At 58.1% G+C, this 19,778-nt stretch overlaps 2 protein-coding genes across 5 annotated transcripts in view; both read left to right on the top strand.

Moving 5' to 3' along the window:
* Positions 1 to 1,981, top strand: part of ELMO2 (engulfment and cell motility 2) — a 38,483-nt gene extending 36,502 nt beyond the window's left edge. For all 3 annotated transcript variants that reach the window (XM_032419183.1, XM_032419184.1, XM_032419185.1), the window contains one exon: positions 402 to 1,981. In XM_032419183.1, the coding sequence (XP_032275074.1) occupies positions 402 to 602 (201 nt within the window). In that variant the 3' untranslated portion in view covers positions 603 to 1,981. The remainder of the gene's footprint in view (positions 1 to 401) is intronic.
* Positions 1,982 to 3,718: 1,737 nt separating this feature from the next.
* On the top strand, positions 3,719 to 17,763 carry SLC35C2 (solute carrier family 35 member C2). Of its 2 annotated transcripts, none has more exons than XM_032419852.1 (10): positions 3,719 to 3,795; positions 8,982 to 9,356; positions 9,980 to 10,130; positions 10,999 to 11,062; positions 11,762 to 11,834; positions 12,386 to 12,554; positions 12,633 to 12,716; positions 15,003 to 15,178; positions 16,334 to 16,463; positions 16,828 to 17,763. In XM_032419852.1, the coding sequence occupies exons 2-10, from the start codon at positions 9,237 to 9,239 to the stop codon at positions 16,956 to 16,958; spliced, it is 1,098 nt and encodes a 365-aa protein (XP_032275743.1). In that variant the 5' UTR covers positions 3,719 to 3,795; positions 8,982 to 9,236; the 3' UTR covers positions 16,959 to 17,763. The 2 variants fall into 2 exon arrangements, with proteins under 2 accessions (XP_032275743.1, XP_032275744.1); XM_032419853.1 differs by lacking the exon at positions 3,719 to 3,795 and adding an exon at positions 4,146 to 4,519.
* The last annotated feature ends 2,015 nt before the right edge of the window (positions 17,764 to 19,778 follow it).

Here is a 19,778-nt window from a genome sequence, read left to right on the forward strand (position 1 = left end):
TTTTTTCCCTAATATTTATCCCCCTCCCCCCAACCATTTCTCATTTCCTAGGCAGTTTCGGCTAGTTGATGCCCCAGTACTCAGGTCTTGTTTTGCTGTATTCATTAGTTGCATTTTTTAAAAATCATATTTAAAAAAATAAATAAAAATAAATCATATTTCAGATTATCTTAGGAAGCTTAAATGTAAATCCCTCATAAAAGCCAAAAGGTTTTTTTTTTTTTTTTTTTGAAAGTGAATGATCACCTCCCATTTTATCTTTGCCATTATCCCAAATCAGCTCTGCCTATACTAAGTAGTGTCAAAAGAGACTACGGTGAATCCTGTCATCAAAGGGACCTCGGCAGGCCCTCCTGCTGACCAGGGGCCACCATGTGATGTTTTACAACTTGCTTCCACAGTACTGCATCTGGATCGATGGCCTCAGTGCCCTTCTGGGGAAGGACATGTCCAGCGAGCTGACCAAGAGTGACCTGGACACCCTGCTGAGCATGGAGATGAAGCTGCGGCTCCTGGATCTGGAGAACATCCAGATTCCTGAAGCCCCGCCGCCAGTGCCCAAGGAGCCCAGCAGCTATGACTTTGTCTATCACTACGGCTGAGCCTGGAGCCAGACTCCACGGTAGCCAGGAAGGGATTTGGGGCCCAGGAGAAACACCCACAGACTGGTGCCTTGTCTTTTGCTTGTACAGAATCTGTAGTGACCACGGTGGCCAGTGAATGCCAGCCATTCCTCAGACTCCCCTCAGACCACCCAGAGCTTCTTCTTGGTCCCTGCCCACCATAAGTCACGAAGGCAGGGTGCTCGGCCCTCGCTGTCACCGCGGAGCCTGGGATCGGAGCGTGAGGAATGAATAGCAGACGCCCTTGTCTTCCGGGCCAGGGACTGCTTGGGCTGGAGTTAACAAGAGTCACTCACCTTTTCTTCCTGAGCCTGCTCTCGGGTCAGCTGGATCCCGTGTGGGCAAGAGCTAGCCCAGCAAAGGCTGCCCGCAGAGGACAGACGTTCTAGGTGTGTTGAGAGCCTCAGAGAGACTGCCTTTGGGTGACCCGTGCCTGTGTCTCAGATCCAAGCAGAGGCCTTGGCCTTTGCTTGGTAGATGCCTTGCCCTTGCTTTCGTCGCCTTCGTGAGGGCTCACTCTGGCCTCATTCAGTGCCAGTAAGCTGCTGCTACTGAGGCTCGGCTCTAACATCTCTGGTCTCCGGAGCCACCAGATCTCTCTTGCCCACACAGTTGTCTGGGCGGATGGAAAGTTCTCCCTACCAAGCTCTCAGGCTCTCATCCTGGCAAGTCAAAGACATGCGAGCTAAGTCCTACCCTCTAGTCTCAAAGAACTCTGCAGGGAGAGCCCAGACAAGGCCTGGGCCGAGACTGGTGAGGCCACTGGAGTCCACTCCCTTCCCCCCCCCCCCCGCCATTTTTATCTTTTCCTTCCTTAGAGAGAAATCTCCCGCCTAACCTGAATGGCAGCCCCCTCCTCTTTGCTTTCCTTTGGCCTCCCCGACCTCAGGAAGTTTGGCCTTCCCTTCGCCCTCCCATCCCAGTGCTGTGGTTTCTGCCACTGGCCATGATTTCAGGGAGCTAGCTGAGGCCACGGCTGTGCCCACGGGCTTCCCTGGTGCTGCGGCACATGTAAACCACGCGCCCAGCCTCTCTCCTTGGACATGTGAACACAGCGGCATTCAGTCTTGGTAGGCCGGCATGGTAGGTACTGCCCGATGAAGAGTGTACTATATATTTTCTTTACTAGAGGCCATACTTATACAGACGTGTATATATATTTATATAAGATCTACCTATCCTAGGACGGAATGTTTGAGGGAAAATAAAATTGGAGGCTCTCCCTAAAACAAAAAAAAGAAAAAGAAAAATACCACTTCCAGTTGTGAGCCAAGAGAGTAACCGAGAGCAGCCAGGAGCTTCCCATCAGTAACCATGTTTTCAATAAATACTCTTTCATGTACGTACCGTGGTACCTATTAACAGCTGTTTCTCTGTACTTGCTCTCCGCCCAAGGGAGCTTTCACCTTGACAAGCTTTCATTTCATTATGTCTTTTCAACCACTTTGCCCTCCCTGGGCATGTGCACGCACACACACGCGCGCGCACACACACACACACCTCGACAGTTCAGGATGCTCACAGATTGTTGCACCAGGACAAAGTGTTTTCTGCTGCGGCTTGCCGGGCACGGCCAGGAACGGCATACCGTACACCCCCATGAGCATAGCCTCCCTCTCCCCCCTGCCAGGGACGCAGCCAGGGAACAGCTCACATTCTTGTGACTTACAAAGAAGACACGTTCTTCACCCTGTGTGTCGCCGGTGCTTAGTGCCCAGCCTTCCAGCTGGTGTTTTAGGCTGTTGCTCCAAAACTCAGCCTTGGTAGCTGGGAGGCTTGAATGAGGGTGGTGATGAAAATAGATACTTTCTTTTCCCTCTGAGGGAGAAGGGGGCGAGGACAAGCTCTTTCGAAAGGCACAGCAAGTGCGTGCAGTGCAGGCCTTGAGGATTGAACACAGCCAAGACCTTGGGCAGTGATGGGTGCCATTGTGGGTACTCGGTAAGTGCTGAATGAACAAACTCGGCTGCAGGATGCCAGCTGGCGGGGGCAGGGGGCAGCAGGGGTTTGCATAATGCACTGCTTACACTCTGGGCTTGAACATTCTGTTCAGAGGGGCCGGGGAAGCTGGCCGAGTCACTCGCAAGGATCCATGTTTGCAGCCAGTGTTAGAGGAGAGCACAGGAGGCACTGGGAGGAGAGGGCAAAAAACCCCTAACTGGCCCCCATTCTGCAACCCTAGCCTGCTCTGCCCTCCTGGGGGTTCTTGCACCAGGCTCTGCCTCTTTTAATCCATCCTGCAACATGAGTGGGATCTGAATTTCCTAGCTGGCATTTTTGAGACCACTGCAACTGCCCCACAGCTACTTTTCCAACCACAGCTTTTGTTAACTCCCCTTATAAACAGCTGGGCTTTAAGCCAGGCCCCAGCCTTCCCCTCTCCTCATTTCCTCTGCCTTGACACTCCCCCCACCCCCCACTCAATCTACTGAAATTAAGATAATTCTTAGAAAGTTTAAGGCACACAAATGTTTCACAAATGTGTATTATTATCTCCCATGGATCTTCTAAGTCCTAAAATTTAATGCCCCTGACTTATCACACTCCTCAGCTGGCTTAAGCTCGCAGAAGAAAAAGCCCATGAGAGATTTCTTTATCTTTGTGGTTCTATGATTGCCCAGCACTGGGTTGGAATAAGGTAAATTAATCTGTTCCGTAGAAGTAAACAGGTGGGGGCGCCCGGTGGCTCAGCCGTTTAGTGTCTACCTTCGGCTCAGGTCATGATCCCAGCGTCCTGGGATGGAGTCCCGATGGAGCCCCTCATCAGGCTCCCTGGTCGCGGGAAGGCTGCTTCTCCCTCTCCCACCTCCCCCTGCTTGTGCCCCCTCTCTCGCTGTCTCTCTCTGTCAAATAAATAAAATCTTAAAAAAAAAAAAAAGTAAACAGGTGGCTATTTTCCAGCTGCCCCGGGTACGCATGCCTCCGCAGCACGCACCGGGGCTCCAGAGCGAGGCCGATGGAGCGCAAGAGATAAGCTAAGACAGCACAGGGGTTGCTCAGCGCTGGGTCTCGAGGACGGTGCCAGCGGGCCCACCTCCTGAGCCCCGCCGCGCCCCGCCCCGCCGCCGGCAGGCCCCGCCCCCGGCGTCTTTCGGCGGAAGTGCCCCCCCGCGGCGGCGCTCGGCCCGGCACTTCCGGCGGGATGATCCGGCCCGGAGCGCCTGCGGCCGAGGTGAGTGGGCGCGCCGCGGGCCCTGCGCGCGCTCCCGAGGGCGGGGGACGGCCGGCCCGGGCCGGGAAGCGGGGTCCCGGCCGGGCTCTGCGCGGCGCAGCCCGCCCGAGCTCCTGTCCTTCCCGGGCCTCCGTGTCCGCGCCGTGGAGGGGCCGGGGCCTCCACTCGCCCTCCCCGGCCGCCTGCCGCGCGCGCTTCCCCGGCGCTTCCTGCGCGCGCGGCGACGAGCCGGGTCCCGACCCGGGCGGACCTGCGCGGACGCGGCCCGGCCCGCCGAGAGCCGCATCCCGCGGTGGGGTGGGAGTGCGGGGCGCGCAGTAAACACGTGGGCAAACAGGGCAACGTCAGCTGGTGGGAGGTGCCAAGAGGATGAGGAGCGGGCCCTCGAGGAGGGTTCAGCCGAGCAAAGGTCCGCGCAAAGGTCCGCGGGAGAGGGAACGGCTAGTGCAAAGAAGGACGCGGGCTCGACGGGCCTGGCAAGCGGCCAAGGGCCAGCGTGGCGGGCTCCGGGGCAGTGGCGGGAGAACGAGGTTGCAGACACGGGCAGAGGCCAGATGGTTTAAGGCCTCCTCGCGGGCCTGCTCGGGGCTTGGGATTCGCCCTATGAGGGCGTGGTCTGCTGTCAGTGCGTAAGCCTTCACTCCCGCTGCTGTGTGGACTCCTGGCTGTGTCGGGGAAAAGGAGGAAGCAGGGACACCAGTTAGGAGACCGCTGCAGTCCCTAGGTGAGAGATCAGCGTGCCTTAGACTGATGGCCGAGCGCAGGTGAAGACGGGTAGCTGGTCCACAGGGATCTGGGAGGAGGAACTGACAGGATAGGATTGGAGGAAGGAAGGAAAGAGTGGTCAAGGATGAGTTCATCATTCATTTGGGGACTTAGGCTTAAGTAACCAGGTGTATTGTGCTGGCATTTACTAATGACTTTGGAATAGGTTGGGGGCACCTTCAGTTTGAGGTATCTTGGGTGGAGCTACCAAGGAGACTCTTTGATGTACCAGCCTGGAGCTGGCAGAAAAGGGTAGGGCTAATGAAAAGAATTTAGAAATCACTGGAATGTCCATCAGATGGGATGAGATTACTCAGGGGAGAATGAACTTTTACAGGTTGGTTGACAGGAGGAGCCAGCAAAGAAGTCCAGGAGTCCAGAAAAGCAGAAGAAAAAGCAGGAGAGGGGCGCCTGGGTGGCTCAGATGGTTAAGCGTCTGCCTTCGGCTCGGGTCATGATCCCAGGGTCCTGGGATCGAGCCCTGCATCAGGCTCCCTGCTCAGCGGGAGGCCTGCTTCTCCCTCTCCCACTCCCCCCGCTCGTGCTCTCTCTCTCTCTCTGTATCTCTGTGTCTTGAATGAATAAATAAAATCTTTAAAAGAAAAGAAAAAGCAGGAGAGTGTGGTGGGCATCCAAGAGGCTTTAGCAGGAGGAGGAAGTGGTCAGTTTTTAAGGTGCTGATGAAAACAGAGACTTGGTCCTCAGAGGGGCAACAAGGAGGAAGGTGTGGTGACTCAGTGGAGCAGTGGGGACAGGCTGAAGTGAGTCTGGGCTGCAAGAGAGCAAGGATGGTAGTGCTGGGGGCCCTGGGAGAGTTTTGCTGTAAGGGGGCCAGGAGGGGTGTAAGCCCCTGCCACAAGCCACCATCAAGCGCTGTACTGGATGCCATTGACTCCCTTCCCAAGAGGCGGATGATTTTATCCTCCTTTACTGGAAACTGAGGTCCAGAGTTCAGGTCATTCGGGGGTCCCAATGTTCCCAGAGGAGCCAGGACTGGATCCCAGGTCTTTCTCACTCCAAGCCCACACTTGCACCACTAAACTGCACTGCCCACATTACAGTCACAGAGATTGAGGGGAGCCAGGTGCTCCGGGGGGCTGGGCACCAACTCTACCCTGGTGTGGCTGCCACCCCAGCTAGGCTGCCCCCTGGAGAGTAATGCAGAATATGGAATTCCTTTCTTGGCAGGTGAGATTTGAAAAAGAGCATTTGCCCCTTTAAAAGCCTGGTTTCCCTTATCATAAAAGAAGGGTGGGGACCTTATCAGTTACACATCTCTATTTCCAGTGCTAGGTATACAATGGTGCTTAATAAATGGCCATTGAGTAAATGGCTAGATGATTTCCAAGAGCCTCTTTATCTGAGGACTGATTTTGTGTTTGGGGTTAGGTGACTGAATGACAGTAAGAGAACGAGTGTTGTTAACTTGGAGGCAGTGCTCCCTGTGGGCTGAGGTAGTCATAGGGACTTTCTGGAGGTGGGGGACCTGGACTGGCTGAAGAAAGGGTGGGATCTGAACAGGAGGTGGGGAGTGGGGGTTGGCACAGATTGCCCTGCTGGAGCAGGAACTGCACCAAAAGCAGAAGATGTGAGAAGTTGACTCACAGAAAGGTACAGACTGCCCTGCCATGGGTGGGAACCCCGGGGAGCAGGTGCTAGAAGGTAGAATGCACTGTGGTTGCCTGTGTGGTGTAAGTGGTCATTCTCAGGAGGGAGCACTTTTGCCCCCCATGACATTTGGCCACGTCTGGAGACATTTTTGGTTGTCACAACTTGGGATGAGGAGGAGGGGCTGCTCTAGGCAACTAGTAGGTAGAGACCAGGATCGCTCCTGGACATCTCACAATGCACAAAGAATGATCTGGTCCCAAGTATCAATAACGCCAAGATTGAGAAACCCGGGTATAGGGAAAGAATATGGGCCTTAAGGTCTGTTAGGCATAGATTTGGTGCCCATGTACCCTGCTCTCCAGCTGTGCCGGCAGGAACCTGCGGGGGGGAAGGTGCGGGCGGAAGCAGAGGAGACTAACCTGTCGTGTTGTATTGCGGGGGGAGAGGACGGTGGCCTGGAGGGCAGTGGTGGTCAGGAGACGTGACCATATTGGGGATCTTTTTTTAAGACTGAGATGACAATATTTGCTGATTGAAGGTGGGCTGAGGGAGCAAGGACTCAGGATGGGAACAAGATTTCTGGCCTGAGCATCCAGGTGAATGGAGGTGCCCCTGGCTGGGGTGGGAAGAGGGGCAGGTTTGGACAGCTCCTGGGAAACGGGAGTCAGTGCTGGGCAGGCTGGGGGTGAGTGCCTGGCATTAGACATCCAGGCGTGGACAGACGAGTAGGCCACTGGAGATTCTTCTGGAGGTGACGGGGAGATGTCAACGTACTGATAATAAAAGGTCGCTGAGAATAGAATGTGTTTCAGTACGTCAGTTCTGGGTGCAAGGATGCTAGAAGCCACGGTGAAGCAGCTGGTGCTCCCCCCACCCGCGGGACCTCGGGGAACGTGCGGGCCACCGTGCACAGCGCCGTGGCCATGCTGGGCCGCTGCTGTAGATGGTGTGGTTTCTCCGGACTCGTTATCAAAAACACTTACATCAAAAACATGCGCATGGCAAACATACTCTCGGAAATTGTAGTGCATAGGAGAACCATGGAGAAACTGCTCTGTATCACAGATAAAACAGTTGGGTTCTTGGGGCGCCTGGCTGTCTCAGTCAGTAGGGCGTGTGACTCTTGATCTCAGGGGTGTGAGTTCGAGCCCCATGCTGGGGATAGAATTTACTTTATCTATTTATTTTTTTAAACATTTTTTTTTCTTAAAGATTTTATTTATATATTTGACACAGAGAGAGCACAAGCAGGGGGAGCGGCAGGCAGAGGGGGAAGGAGAAGCAGTCTCCCCGCTGAGCAGGGAGCCCAATGCGGGGCTTGATCCCAGGACCCTGGGATCATGACCTGAGCCAAAGGCAGCAGCCTAACCAACTGAGCCACCCAGGCGCCCTAGAATTTACTTAAAAAAAAAAAAAATGAAACACAGTTGTGTTCGAGGTTCAGGTACTTATAAGTAAGTCTTATACCTACATGGATTGTCAAGGTTACAAAGGATGCAGAGCAGTTCTTAGTTATGTGGACCGTCGCTCTCAGGGACCCCCCCCCCCACCATATCACTAAAAGCTAGGAGAGTTCCCCCAAAACACCCCCACAGGTTTCCGAAGTTCCCCTCACGAGAACCTCAGCCCTACCATATCCTTCCAGCAAAGCCTTATGCTAGCTCCCAGTTTGCCTCGGGGGAGGGCGGTGATACCCAGCTTCCAGCATACAGAGGTGAATGAGATGACTCCCTTCAGAAAGGACTGGAGGTGGGGAAAGCAGGGTATGTTGGATCAGATGGTCCTAGGAAGGCTTCCAGGAGGTGGCATTTCAGCAGGTTGGGAATGTCTCAGAGGAGGAGATGGTGACTGAAGGGACACACACATGAAGCAGCAGGTGGGATAGCTGTGGACCTGGGTCAGCCCGGTCTCCTCAAAGTTTGTGTGCTCTGGACCCTCATTAGGGTTGCCTAGATTGATAGGCTGGGAGTGGTTTAGTTAGGCAAGACCCTAAAGCAGGCACGGCCTCTATGGGAGTGGTCCTTAGAGGCTAAGGGCAGGGTAGGTTGGTTTCCTGGTTTCCTGGTCCATTTTTAATGCCTTAAAGATCAGATCAGTGCCCTGAAAACCAAGTGCCCACTCTCTTGCACTGAGTCATCAAACCATATGGACAACTCACAGTGTGCCCAGTGGGCGCAAGACTACCATGAGCACAGTGGTCCCTGTCTTCCTGGAGCGCACAGCCTCCCAGGGGACAGACACCACTCAGATGGGCATGCCCTGCACAGGTGCACTGAAGGGAAAGTAGGGGAGCTGTGGGAGCACCCAATCAAGGAGGGGTCGTCCCTGAGGAAGCAGCGGTTGAGCTGAAGTTGAGTAACATCAGCTGAGAGAGGACTGGAGGGTGGGCAGCGTGTCTGTTCCTTCAGGCAGTAGGAGAGAGCCTGTGTGTTTGGGGAACTGAGGCAGCCAGTGGGCTGGGGACAGAGAGCCCGGAGCTGAGGCTGGAGAGGCCAGCAGGGACAGGTCAGGAAGGCTCTTGGTCTTTATCATAAGAGCGCTGGGAGCCACTGAAGGGCTGACATCTGATCTGACATGATCAGATTTACGTTTTTAAAAGGTCACTTTGGCGGCAATTCATAGAGAACAGCTTGAGGCGACAGAGTGGATGTGACTGGAGCTCTGGGAGCACATTGCTGGGCCTGCGCCCCTTCCTGCCTCCCCCACCCCCGGGTCCGCTTTGGTCTGCTCCCTGCGGGCAGGGGTGGGGCGGACCAGTCGGGCAGCCCTCGCTCTGCCGGGCCACCCAAGCTTCCTTTCCATTCCTCTAGCCTCGGACCTGGAGACCTGTGAGGCCTGCGTCCACTTAATCATGGAGAGGGTTGGCTCGGGCCACCAGCCCCTCGGGTGAGGCCTCTGCCTGGGGCTCCGTGGATGGTTCCGAATCATGGAGGCGAAGAGGACTCCTCCAGCCAGGAGACCTTGTTGAAAGTCGTGGCCCAGCTCGGCCGGCTCTCCCTGCGGCTGTTTTCAGGAGGGGTGCCTGCCCCCACTGACCCAGAGCGAGGGAGTTGGAGCTTCCCCGGATGGGGAGGTGGGCCCTCGACGTGGCCTTTGTGTGGAAGGCGGTGTTGACTCTGGGGCTGGTCCTTCTCTACTATTGCTTCTCCATTGGCATCACCTTCTACAACAAATGGCTGACGAAGGTAAGGGCAGGCCTTGCGGTGCGGGGGGCTGGTGGGGAGGGGGCTGCGGCCATGGCCCCCGCGTCCCCGAATATTTAGCAGCAGGATGGCACAGGCTTCAACTAATCAGACTGGAAGCCAGTCACACTAGTGATGGGACAGGGCCCTAGAGCCCTGCTGCACCAGGGGTTCCCCTCAAATGTGTGGATTGAGGGGAAATCGGGAAGAGGGGGAGACACCGAGGATGAGCTGGGGTAACTTGGGATTAAGGCAGCAACTGTTTACCAACTGGCAGAGGACTTCAGTATTTTCATGACTGGTTGGGCCACACTGGCCAGCGCTAGCTGTGACCTGGGGGGCGGGGGGCTGGAGCAGGAAGCTGACAGGCCTGTGGAAGCCGTGGGGACAGCACCGTGGTCCGACTGAGCCCTGCCACCTGCTCTCGGCCTGGTCTCCACAACTGGAACTACGGGGCTCTCACCCCAAGTGACTGCAATGTCGGAGGCGGGGGAAGCCCCCTGGCCGCTGTAGAGCCCTGATGAAGCACCCAGTTAGCGCCACTGCCTGCAGTGGGGGGGGGGCCTGCGTGGGGGGTCATGGGGGGCTGCGAACCCGCCCGGTTGTCTCTGCTCTGGGTCCCGCAGAGCTTCCACTTCCCGCTCTTCATGACGATGCTGCACCTGGCCGTGATCTTCCTGTTCTCTGCCCTGTCCAGGGCCCTGGTTCAGTGCTCCAGCCACAGGGCCCGTGTGGTGCTGAGCTGGACGGACTACCTCAGGAGAGTAGCTCCCACAGGTACGTGGCCGTGGGGCGGCCGTGGGCGGGGGGGGGCTGGAGGGGGGTCGCGTGGAAGCCGTGGGCTAAGAACAAGGAGCCTTGGTGGCTTGGAGCAGAGGCCCTCTCCACCCCGCCCCCCCTCACTCCTCTCTGCCTGCCTCCCCCCAGCCCTACTGCTGCCTCTTGTGTCCTCCCCGCCCCCCCCCCCACATACACACAACACGCACGCACGCTCACACGCACTGGGAAGAGCCCCCCCCATGCAGCACTGGCCTTGACCGGCGCACCGAGCCCACGCCTGCTCTCACCTTGCTGTGGCGGGACAGTGGGGGGCACCTCGGGGCACAGAGCGGGGAGCCAGCCCGGGCCCAGCGGGGAGGGTCTCCCAGAGCGTGGGCTGCAATGGCCGAGCGTTTAGTGCCTGTGTAGGTCTGCAGGGGGACGGAAAGCGTCTCGGGGCGCTGGGAACTCCGCGCTGGTGAGGAAACGTGGGCGGAGAGGGTGGCAGGGACAGATCCTGGAGGACCAGGTCCTCCACGAGGGGTGCGCCTTCCATCCTGAGGGAGGAGAAGCCACTCTGAAGAGTTGCTCATGAGGGATGCTGGGACCAGACGCATTAATCCTCTTCCTGGGGGACATTCCCAGCACTTACCGATCAGAACAGCCTGAGCCCCTAATGGTGGAGCTGCACCCCCTCCCTTTGTGGGCCAGGAGTTAGCCCTTCAGTTGCTGTGAGTGAAAGGAAGGCCCAAGGGCCTGAGAGAAAGCCGGGTGTCCAGGGCAAAGCAGGGGGCGCTCAGGGGCCTCATGGAAGTGTTTGAACACCTGGCCCGCCCATGCCGGCCCGCCCTGGCCGTGTGTCCGGTGGGCGCCCCTATCTCCACAGCCCTGGCGACAGCGCTTGACGTGGGCTTGTCCAACTGGAGCTTCCTCTACATCACCGTCTCGCTGTGAGTACCAGCCCCCCGCCTCCCGCCAGGCTCAGGCTCAGGCTCTGTCTGACCCTGTCTAGGCGCCCCCCGGGCCTGGGGGCCGGCCACGCCACCACTCTCTGGGAGTGGCACCTGCTCTCAGCTCCGCCCTGACAGCCAGCAGCGCTCTGGGAAGTTGACGGGCTCCGAGGGGTGCTGTGCCTGCCTTCCCCGGGGGCCTGGGGGAGCCAGGCGCTCGGCAGAATGGCGCCAGTCATGCTGGGGAGGAAGGGCACTGACCTGTACAGAGAGGCAGGTGTAACAGCTGTTTCTCACCTCTGGCCTTGCACTTCAGGGTACACAATCCCTGCCTTCTCTTTTCCCCCTTCCCTCCTTCCTTCCTGATCCCGGTCTCCACGGAGGAGCAGATAAGTAAGAGGACTCACTGAGCCCAGGGTTCACCCGCAGCCTCTTCTCTCTGGCGATAGTCAGAGGCCCCTTCGTCAGAGGTTTCTTCCAATTAAAGGTCACATACCAGCCCAGATGACTCAGGCCGCCTTCCTTTGGTCTTTTGTACCCTGATTGCCCGGCTGCCCTGAGCAGAGCCGGGTGCCCTCAGGGAAGTCAGAGGTCCCCACAGCTTCCCACCCTTCCCAGCACAGTCAGTGGGCTCCTCTCCCGGTGGTGGGTCTGAGCCCTGGGCCCCGGCGCTGCATCGTGGCTAATTTGTCCTTGCAGGTACACAATGACCAAGTCTTCCGCTGTCCTCTTCATCTTGATCTTCTCCCTGATCTTCAAGCTGGAGGAGCTGGTGAGGCCCCAGCTCCCCTGGTCCCTCCTATCCCTGCAGATGCTAAGACTAAAAAGGGTGTCTGAGCAGTGGCTTGTCACTGTGTGTGACAGAGGAGACGAGCCCAGCCCAGGTGGCAGTAACTCCTGTCGCTGAGGAAGGACCTAGGACAGGCCACTGCTGAGAATACTTAGCAACTGGTGTGGCAGGTGTAATGACCAAAAGAATGACAGAAAGAGAAAGGGTTCAAGGATAGGGGCCAGATGCAGCCAGGTCCTGGAGGCAGTCGCCCTTTATTTGCGAGGTCCAGGGTGCTAGGGGACCTCCCGGGGGCCTAGAACAGCTGTAGGAAAGCACATCAGAAGGTTAGATCAAGGAGGGATGCTGGGTACATGTCCACTGAATGTCAGCCCTGCCTACGTTGATGGGAAGGAGCTGGCCGGAACCCCCAGGGTCACAGGGAAGAAGGGTTTCTTGCCCCAGAGTCAGCCAACACAGCTCCTGAGCCCAAGCTCCAGGGTTGAGCAACTCAGGACCCTGCAGTCAGTGGCCCCTGCTCACCACCCTGATAGCGTGCGGCACTGGTCCTGGTGGTCCTCCTCATCGCCGGGGGCCTCTTCATGTTCACCTACAAGTCCACACAATTCAACGTGGAGGGCTTTGCCTTGGTGCTGGGGGCCTCATTCATCGGTGGCATTCGCTGGACCCTCACCCAGATGCTCCTGCAGAAGGCGGAACTTGGTGAGAGAGGGCCCCGGGCACCAGGCAGGGTGGAGGCAGGCTGGGCCTGATGACTCACCCCCCGCCCTCATTCTGCAGGGCTCCAGAACCCCATCGACACCATGTTCCACCTGCAGCCACTCATGTTTCTGGGGCTCTTCCCTCTCTTCGCCATCTTTGAAGGTACGTAGGGTCGTCCATCTTGGGGGCACCTCAGTACAACAGATCCCCCTTCCTTGCTCGGAGCCCACCTCCGTGGTAGCTGCAGAGGTTATAGAGATCAAAGATGCGGTCTGTCCATTGGCAAGCCTGGTCTGAGGGCTGGACAGACGTCAAAGCAGGTGGCTGGCATCCAGCCTGATAAATGCTTACGCAGAAAGTGTATGTAAAAGACAACAGCCGATCATGACAGTGGATGTGTACAGCCTGGCAGCTGTGCCAGGGCTCTTCTGACCTTTTTTTTTTTTAAGATTGATTGATTTATTTATTAGAGAACATGAGCGGGGGGAAGAGCAGAGGGAGAGGGAGAAGCAGGCTCCCTGCTGAACAGGGAGCCCGACGCGGGGCTCGATCCCGGGTCTCCGAGGTCATGACCTGAACTGAAGACAGATGCTTAACCGACTGAGCCACCCAGGTTCCCCTGTTCTGATCATTTTAAACATACTAACTCTTATACTCCCCCAAACCCCATGTGGCAGTACCAGCATTATTTCCATCCTGCAGGTCAAAGAAACAAGTGGAGAGAAGTAAAGATAACCTTGCCCAATGAGCCAGAGTTTGGTTCCAGCAGCTGGTTCCTGAGTCCTTCCTCTTAACCGTGATGTGTTCTGTCTCTTAGAAGGAGCAGAGGGCCAGGAATTCTTTCAGGATGCTAGGGTGGAAAGCCAAGTCAAAAAGACTTCCCAGGCCATGTATTTTGGAGGCTGGGGGAGGCTTTGCTGGGCTGACGGGCGCAGGGCATCGCAGGAAAGCATCAGTAGGTTCCGAGGGTGGAAGTGTGTGGGATGGTCTGTGTGGCCCTGGCCGTGGTGCAGTGGCTGGGTAGGGGGCCCCCCCCGCCCACCATCACCTCCCAGAGAAGAGGAGAAGCAGGGAGTACTGTCCAGGCTGCAAGTGCACGCCTCCTTCCTTCCTCCCTCCCTCCCGGGTTTCGAGATTAGTCTCTGTCCCTGTTTATCCTTCTTCCCTGAGTCCCTTCCTTCTGTCCTCGGGGTCATTACAGAGAATTCTGTCCCACATCCATTTAAGTTTCAAGCCGTGAAGCGTCTCGAACCTCCCTGAGAAAATGATTCTGCAGCCCCCCTTTTTCTTCCAGTTAACGCCTCCCCCCCCACCCTCGCCTTCTGCCCCCTCCCGTCCTGGCCACGGACACCCTTCCCCATCCCTGCACACCCTCAGCCGAAAGCCCTGGTCGTCGTCACTTAGTAAAGCTGCGTGGATTTAGCTCCTTTAATCTTTTCTGGTAAATTAATCCCCCAAGCGCCTTCATTACTTATGTTGCTCTTTCCCGAATTCCCTTCAATTTGCTGACGCCTTTGCAATACTGCTGAGCCCAGCACCAGACAAGATGTCTTACATCGGGAGGCTGTTTGTCCGGGAGGGCCTGCACTCTGCATTTCTCTGGTGCTTCCCTCCAAAACCTCAGCGAGCCCGGCCCGCCTCCAGCTCCCACAGGTGTCACCGCTGTGCTTCGCGCGGGGCCTTTCCTGCGCACAGCCACGGAGTCACTCTGAGGGACGGTGTGGGAGCGCCAGGAATCCTCTAGAAGTCATGCCAGACTCGGTGTGTGGGTGCCCGTAGGGGTGTCTCGAGAACAAGGCTTTGTCCTATATTTGTGTGTGGGCGTTTACTTTTTGAGAATTGTTCCCCACGTTATACTGTCTGTCTGAGGAACGCAGGTCTAGTCGAAATGCTCTCACTGGGGGAGTGGGTCCCGAGAGGGGGCACGTCTCAGCCTCGTCCCACAGCTGTGTGATGGCAAGAGCCGGCTTAAAGTGGAGAAGGTTTGGGAGGATAAAATGAGGCCCTGTTGATAGGTGGCCCCCCTGACATTGAGAGCGAGGGCTTGCCCTGGGGTCCGGGGCGCTGATACTCGTCACTCATCACACAGTGGGCTGCCCCGCCTCTCTTTGGCCCACTACTTACCACAGCTGCAGAGGCCACGTGAAGTCACGCTCCTTCCCAAAGACAGACAGGTCAGCACCGTGGGAGGACAGAGGCTTCTGTCCGATTTTCTGTGCGGTGCCAGGCCCTCCACCCTAGCCCGCAGGCTCTCGGGGGGGCCCTCGCTGCTTCCCCAGGTCCCCAGGTGTCAGGCCGTCCGCACAGCGTTCTCTTCCACCTGCCATCCCCCTCCTCGGGGCCACAGCGAGTGCACAGGTGTGCGGGGGCCGTGACTGCCCCATGCTGGGTCTCCTGCTCCCTAGGGACACCAGCACGTGGCCTCCCACTCTCTCCCTCTGCTTTCAGGTCTCCATTTGTCTACGTCTGAGAAGATCTTCCGTTTCCAGGACACCGGGCTGCTCCTGCGGGTACTAGGGAGCCTCTTCCTTGGAGGGATCCTCGCCTTCGGTCTGGGCTTCTCTGAGTTCCTCCTGGTCTCCAGAACCTCCAGCCTCACTCTCTCCATTGCTGGCATTTTTAAGGTACAGACTTGGGGGTGGCCCCAGTCCTGTCTTATAGCGCGGCCCCCAAGCTCAGTAGCAGCTTCTGTCCCAGCTCCCACGCCCCAGACCCCAGAGAAGAGACAGAAGTGCCTGGTTAGGGTGCTGTGCGCCGTGCTCTTGTCTGAGACTCCCTGTCATTGGGGCTGCAGCCCCGGGGGGTGGAGGCAGTCCTCCCTGGTTCACAGATGGGTGGCTCCTCCACCAGGACACACAGCCAGCAGGTGGCCGAGCTGGGATTCTGACTCCACTGGGCCTGGGATGCATTCTCTTGTTACCATGAGTGCCCACTCTGGTCGTTTGGTAGTGGCCTGGAGCCAAGGGTTGAGACGCCCCGTCCACGCTCGTGGGGAAAGGGTTCCGTGATTGATTGGCGATGTCTGCCATGGTTACAGCAAGGGACAGCGCTAGCACGCGTGCCCGGTGTTTGCCTGGTTTGCCTTTACTGCTGCCTGGCATCACACGTGCCTCTACTCCCAGGCTCCCCCCTCCCCTGCCACCCCTCACCCCACCCTGCTTGGGCCCATGGGGGCGGGGTGCGGTTTCTCCCTGACGAGACAGACGCTGATGCCGGAGCAGTGTTGCCTAAACCCAGAATCACGTCTCCCCAAGGGGCTTAGGAAGAGGCGTGAGCTGTGGTTCTCAGAGTGAGTCATCCCACCAGTCCCATCGGCAGCCACCGTGTCTGCAGAACCCCGTGGCCAGTGTGTGTCCCGTGGAGCCCGGGGTGATGCTGCATTCCCCTGCGGCAGCGTTGCGCTCCCCACGTGTGGGTGCCTTCTGGAAGCACAACTCTCCTTCACTCTTCACTCCTGTGGACATGGCTGTGGGCTGGACACTCTGTGCTCCCAGCCCTGGGTCTGCTTTGCCTCTCTTAACACTGACAGGACACTGTGCAGAGCACCTCCCTTGCTGTGTCTCGGTAGCACGAAGGGAGGAAAGCATCGCAGGCAGGCCTGGTCCTCCGAGCTCAGGGAAGCCCTGTTTTTGCCCCGCTGGCCAGCCTGCCCCGGCCCCAGGAGCTCCGGCGGGTCAGGCTCTCCCCTGCCGTTGTGCCCGGTGCCCCTGCCGTCCACCCTCCTTGCGAAGGAGCCCACTCCAACTGATCGCTTCCCCTTCCTGTCTCTCCGCCCTCAGGAAGTCTGCACTCTGCTGTTGGCAGCTCATCTGCTGGGGGATCAGATCAGCCTCCTGAACTGGCTGGGCTTCGCCCTCTGCCTCTCGGGCATATCCCTGCATGTTGCACTCAAAGCCCTGCATTCCAGAGGTAACCCGAGCCCCTTTCAGAAGCCTCTTTTCTGATGACGCTCCCTGCTCCCCGTGTGACTCGGCCCCTCTGGCCTCCCCTCCACCCAGTCCTGGGGCCCCAGCCACCCAGCCAAGAAAGGCAGGTGGCTCTCGGCTTGCCCAGAGCAGTAGCCGCTGGGTGGCTGTCTACGCAGTTCAGCTGCCTCCGCCTAGGCTGCCCCTCGGCCAGGAAGTCAGCCTCGTGGTTCTGCCACCGCCACTCAGAGGATGGTTGTCTCCAGGGAGTGGGGGGAGTGGGGGGGACCTGGGTGACTCAACATGTGCATCGGGGGGCACCAAGAAAGCCATGATCAGGTCTACAGCCGGTTTTTCTCTCTCCCTAGGTGATGGTGGCCCCAAACCCTTGAAGGGCCTGGGCTCCCACCCTGACCTGGAGCTGCTGCTTCGGAGCGGCCGGCCGGAGGAAGAGAACAATGAGGAGGAGGACTACTTTGTGGCCCAGGGGCAGCAGTGACCAGCCAGGAGACCTGCTGGGAACCAGGCAGCTCCCAAGCCTCACACCTCACAGCAGCCTGGGGACCCGGGTGGCTCTTCACAACAGCCGGGGAGCAGTGGGCCAGGACTCTCCCGGGCTGGGCCTCGGGGAGCACGGGACCACATGGCAGGGCTCGGTCAGGGAACTGGTCGAACAGAGGGGTGAGCATCAGACCAGAGCAGGGCCTAAGCCGCGCTGGAGTCACAGCGGGACAAGGGAGCGGGCTGGTCTCAGCTGCTTGCCAGGCTCTGACAGCCCGGGTGGTGATTTCTGGGGGAGAGCAGGTTTCTAAGGGGACCGGCTTTAGACTGCGGAGCGGTTGGGAAGGGTTGATGGAGAGCCTGGAGCCTCATCACCTGGAGCGCGTCTTTTCTCAGTACAGGTCTATTTATAGTTTGGAAATAAAGGATTTACGGTCCACTGGCCACTTCGTGTTGCCTAGAGGGGTGGGGGCGGGAAGGGGCGGTGTGGGCCTTGCTCTCCCGTTCTTCCCCTGCCCGGGACCTTCAGATGACTGGTCAGACTCCAGGCTTCCTGCGTCTCTTGTACTCCTCTTGGAGCCCCAGTGCCCTCTCTCGGGGCCCCAGCACACCTACAGGCAGGAAAAAATACGTGCGGAGCACTATTCTGGGGCAGTTGGTGCTTTCACAGCGTGGATTTGAATCCTGACTGTCACTTTGAGCTGTGTGACCTTAAGCAAATTACTTAACCTCTCTGTACCACAGTGTTTTTCTCTGTGAAATGGGAATAATTATCTCAGTTGTTCAGATCGAGTCAATATTGATAACAGATTAAATGTTATATATATAAGTGTTTATTTTGCAAATTCTTTCAACAACCATGGAATCAAGACCCTAAATGAGTGCCGGAACTAGGATTCACGGCCAGGCCTGTATGCCACGCGTATGCCCATGGAATGTGGATGGAATGGCTTATGGGCCTCTGGGACCTGAGCTTTCTGCTCACCTACCTTGGACCAGTCACGCTGTAGTCCTTCTAAAACGGGAGGGCTGGGCCGAGATCCTGGCTCTGATTTGCCAGGGTTCTGAAGCCTGGCCTCCGCCCGCCGGCCTGCTCCCCACCCCCACCCCCACCCCGCCCCCCCAGGCCAAGTACTTCGAGGCCGAAGTGCCTGTAGGCGCTCACAGCAGGTGGCGCCATTGCCGCACGTGGCGCCACCACTCTCCGAATCCAGGCTGGGGTCCTCGGAAGGGGACAGTGGTGTCTCCGGGGTGGGCACCAGGATGGGGCTTGGTGTGACTTTTGCTCTAATCACATCGGAGCCACAAAAGCTCACTCTGTTAAGCCTAGGAAGACAGTTCCACTTTAGAAGCAGGTCGGCGAACTTTTTCTGTAAAGGGCCAGATAGTCCGTGTGACAGCTACTCGCATCTACTGTCCCCCTCCCGGCAGGACGGCGGACAGACACAGACACAAAAGGGTGTGGCTCTGTTCCAGGGACACCTTACTTCCAAAACCAGGACTCTGCTGCCGGCTCTAGTTTGCCAACCCCTGCTGTAGAAGAACCCTTAAGAATGATGGAGACCCGCAGTCTTCCAGCGAGGGAAACTGAGGCCCAGGAGAGGGGCAGTGACTAGCCTGAGGTCCTCAGGGCCTCCGGGCTCTGGAGGAATTAGGACGAGATCTGCGTCCAGCTCCGCAGTCACAGTGCAGACAGACCTGCCCCTGGGAACGGAGGTACCGCTCCAAGAGCTCCCCGGAGCTGGGGGCTCCTCTGTGCCTCACCTCTGCCCCCCCTCCCGGATTCTGCAAGCGCAGAGGCCCGGGTTAGAGGCAGCTCACACCCCACCCCGGGTGCCGGGTGGAGGGGGGGAGGCCCGCCGGGGGGGGGGGGGGGGGGGGGGGCCACCCACCTCCGCCGGAGGGGCTGCTCCAGGGCGGGAGAGCCTGCCACAGCCCCGCGCTGGCTCAGGTGGATGAGAGCTTCCTGTCTGCTCCCCCCCGTCCCCCCTCTCCCCCCACCGGGAGTAAGGACTGCTGTCTGGTGCAGTAATTACAGGGTGCGAGTGGGGCCCGCACCGCCCGCATATTGAGTTCAATGACAGCCCCTCACTTAGCAGCAATTACCAGCTGAGCCAGGCGGAGGCCTCCCTCTCCTCCCCCACCCGGCCCACCCAATCGCCTGGCCTCCTGGGCCAGACGGCGTCCACTCGGGGGCCCGCGAGCCCCGGAAGCACCCATGCTATCTGCAGCCTTTGCATCTCGGGGCTGCAGCGTCGCCATGGCAACTCGGTGCTTGCACAGGTTGAGGGAAGCTGAGGATGTGACTTGTCTCTCTAAGGCTGTGGCGTCTGTCCCCACTCAGCCTCCAACTCTGGGGCTTCTGCAGAGGAGGGAGGAAGGAGGGCTGACCTGCGGGTTCAAGTTTTAAGTGCTTACGTGCCCACCGTCTCTCCCCCGGGGCCTGCGGTGGAAGGAAGGTTAATGCCCCTAATATATGAGGATGGCTGCAGTCGGGGTCGTGGCGGGGGGGAGGAGAAGCAGCCGGGTTCGCCTGTGGGGGAGACCCGAGACAGGAGCTGGACCTGAAATGCGTTCATCTTCGTTCTGGCACCCTTCTCTGCCTGGGCTTGGGGGGCCACCCCCGTCTGGTTCTGCTCCTTGCTGCTGAGAAAAACCTGAAAATCCCAGTGGCTGGAGAGTGGAGTCCCTTGTCACCAAGAGAATTGTCTCCGTGGTACTTGCCACAGCTTTCTGCATCATGCAGTAACGTTGGACTGAGAGGGGTCCCCAATTTGCAATTCGGAGGACAGGGTGGGGACTCCCAGGTGATCCATTT

This window comes from Phoca vitulina, unplaced genomic scaffold (genome assembly GCF_004348235.1).
Source record: "Phoca vitulina isolate PV1807 unplaced genomic scaffold, GSC_HSeal_1.0 scaffold22, whole genome shotgun sequence".
NCBI classification, from domain to species: domain Eukaryota; kingdom Metazoa; phylum Chordata; class Mammalia; order Carnivora; family Phocidae; genus Phoca; species Phoca vitulina.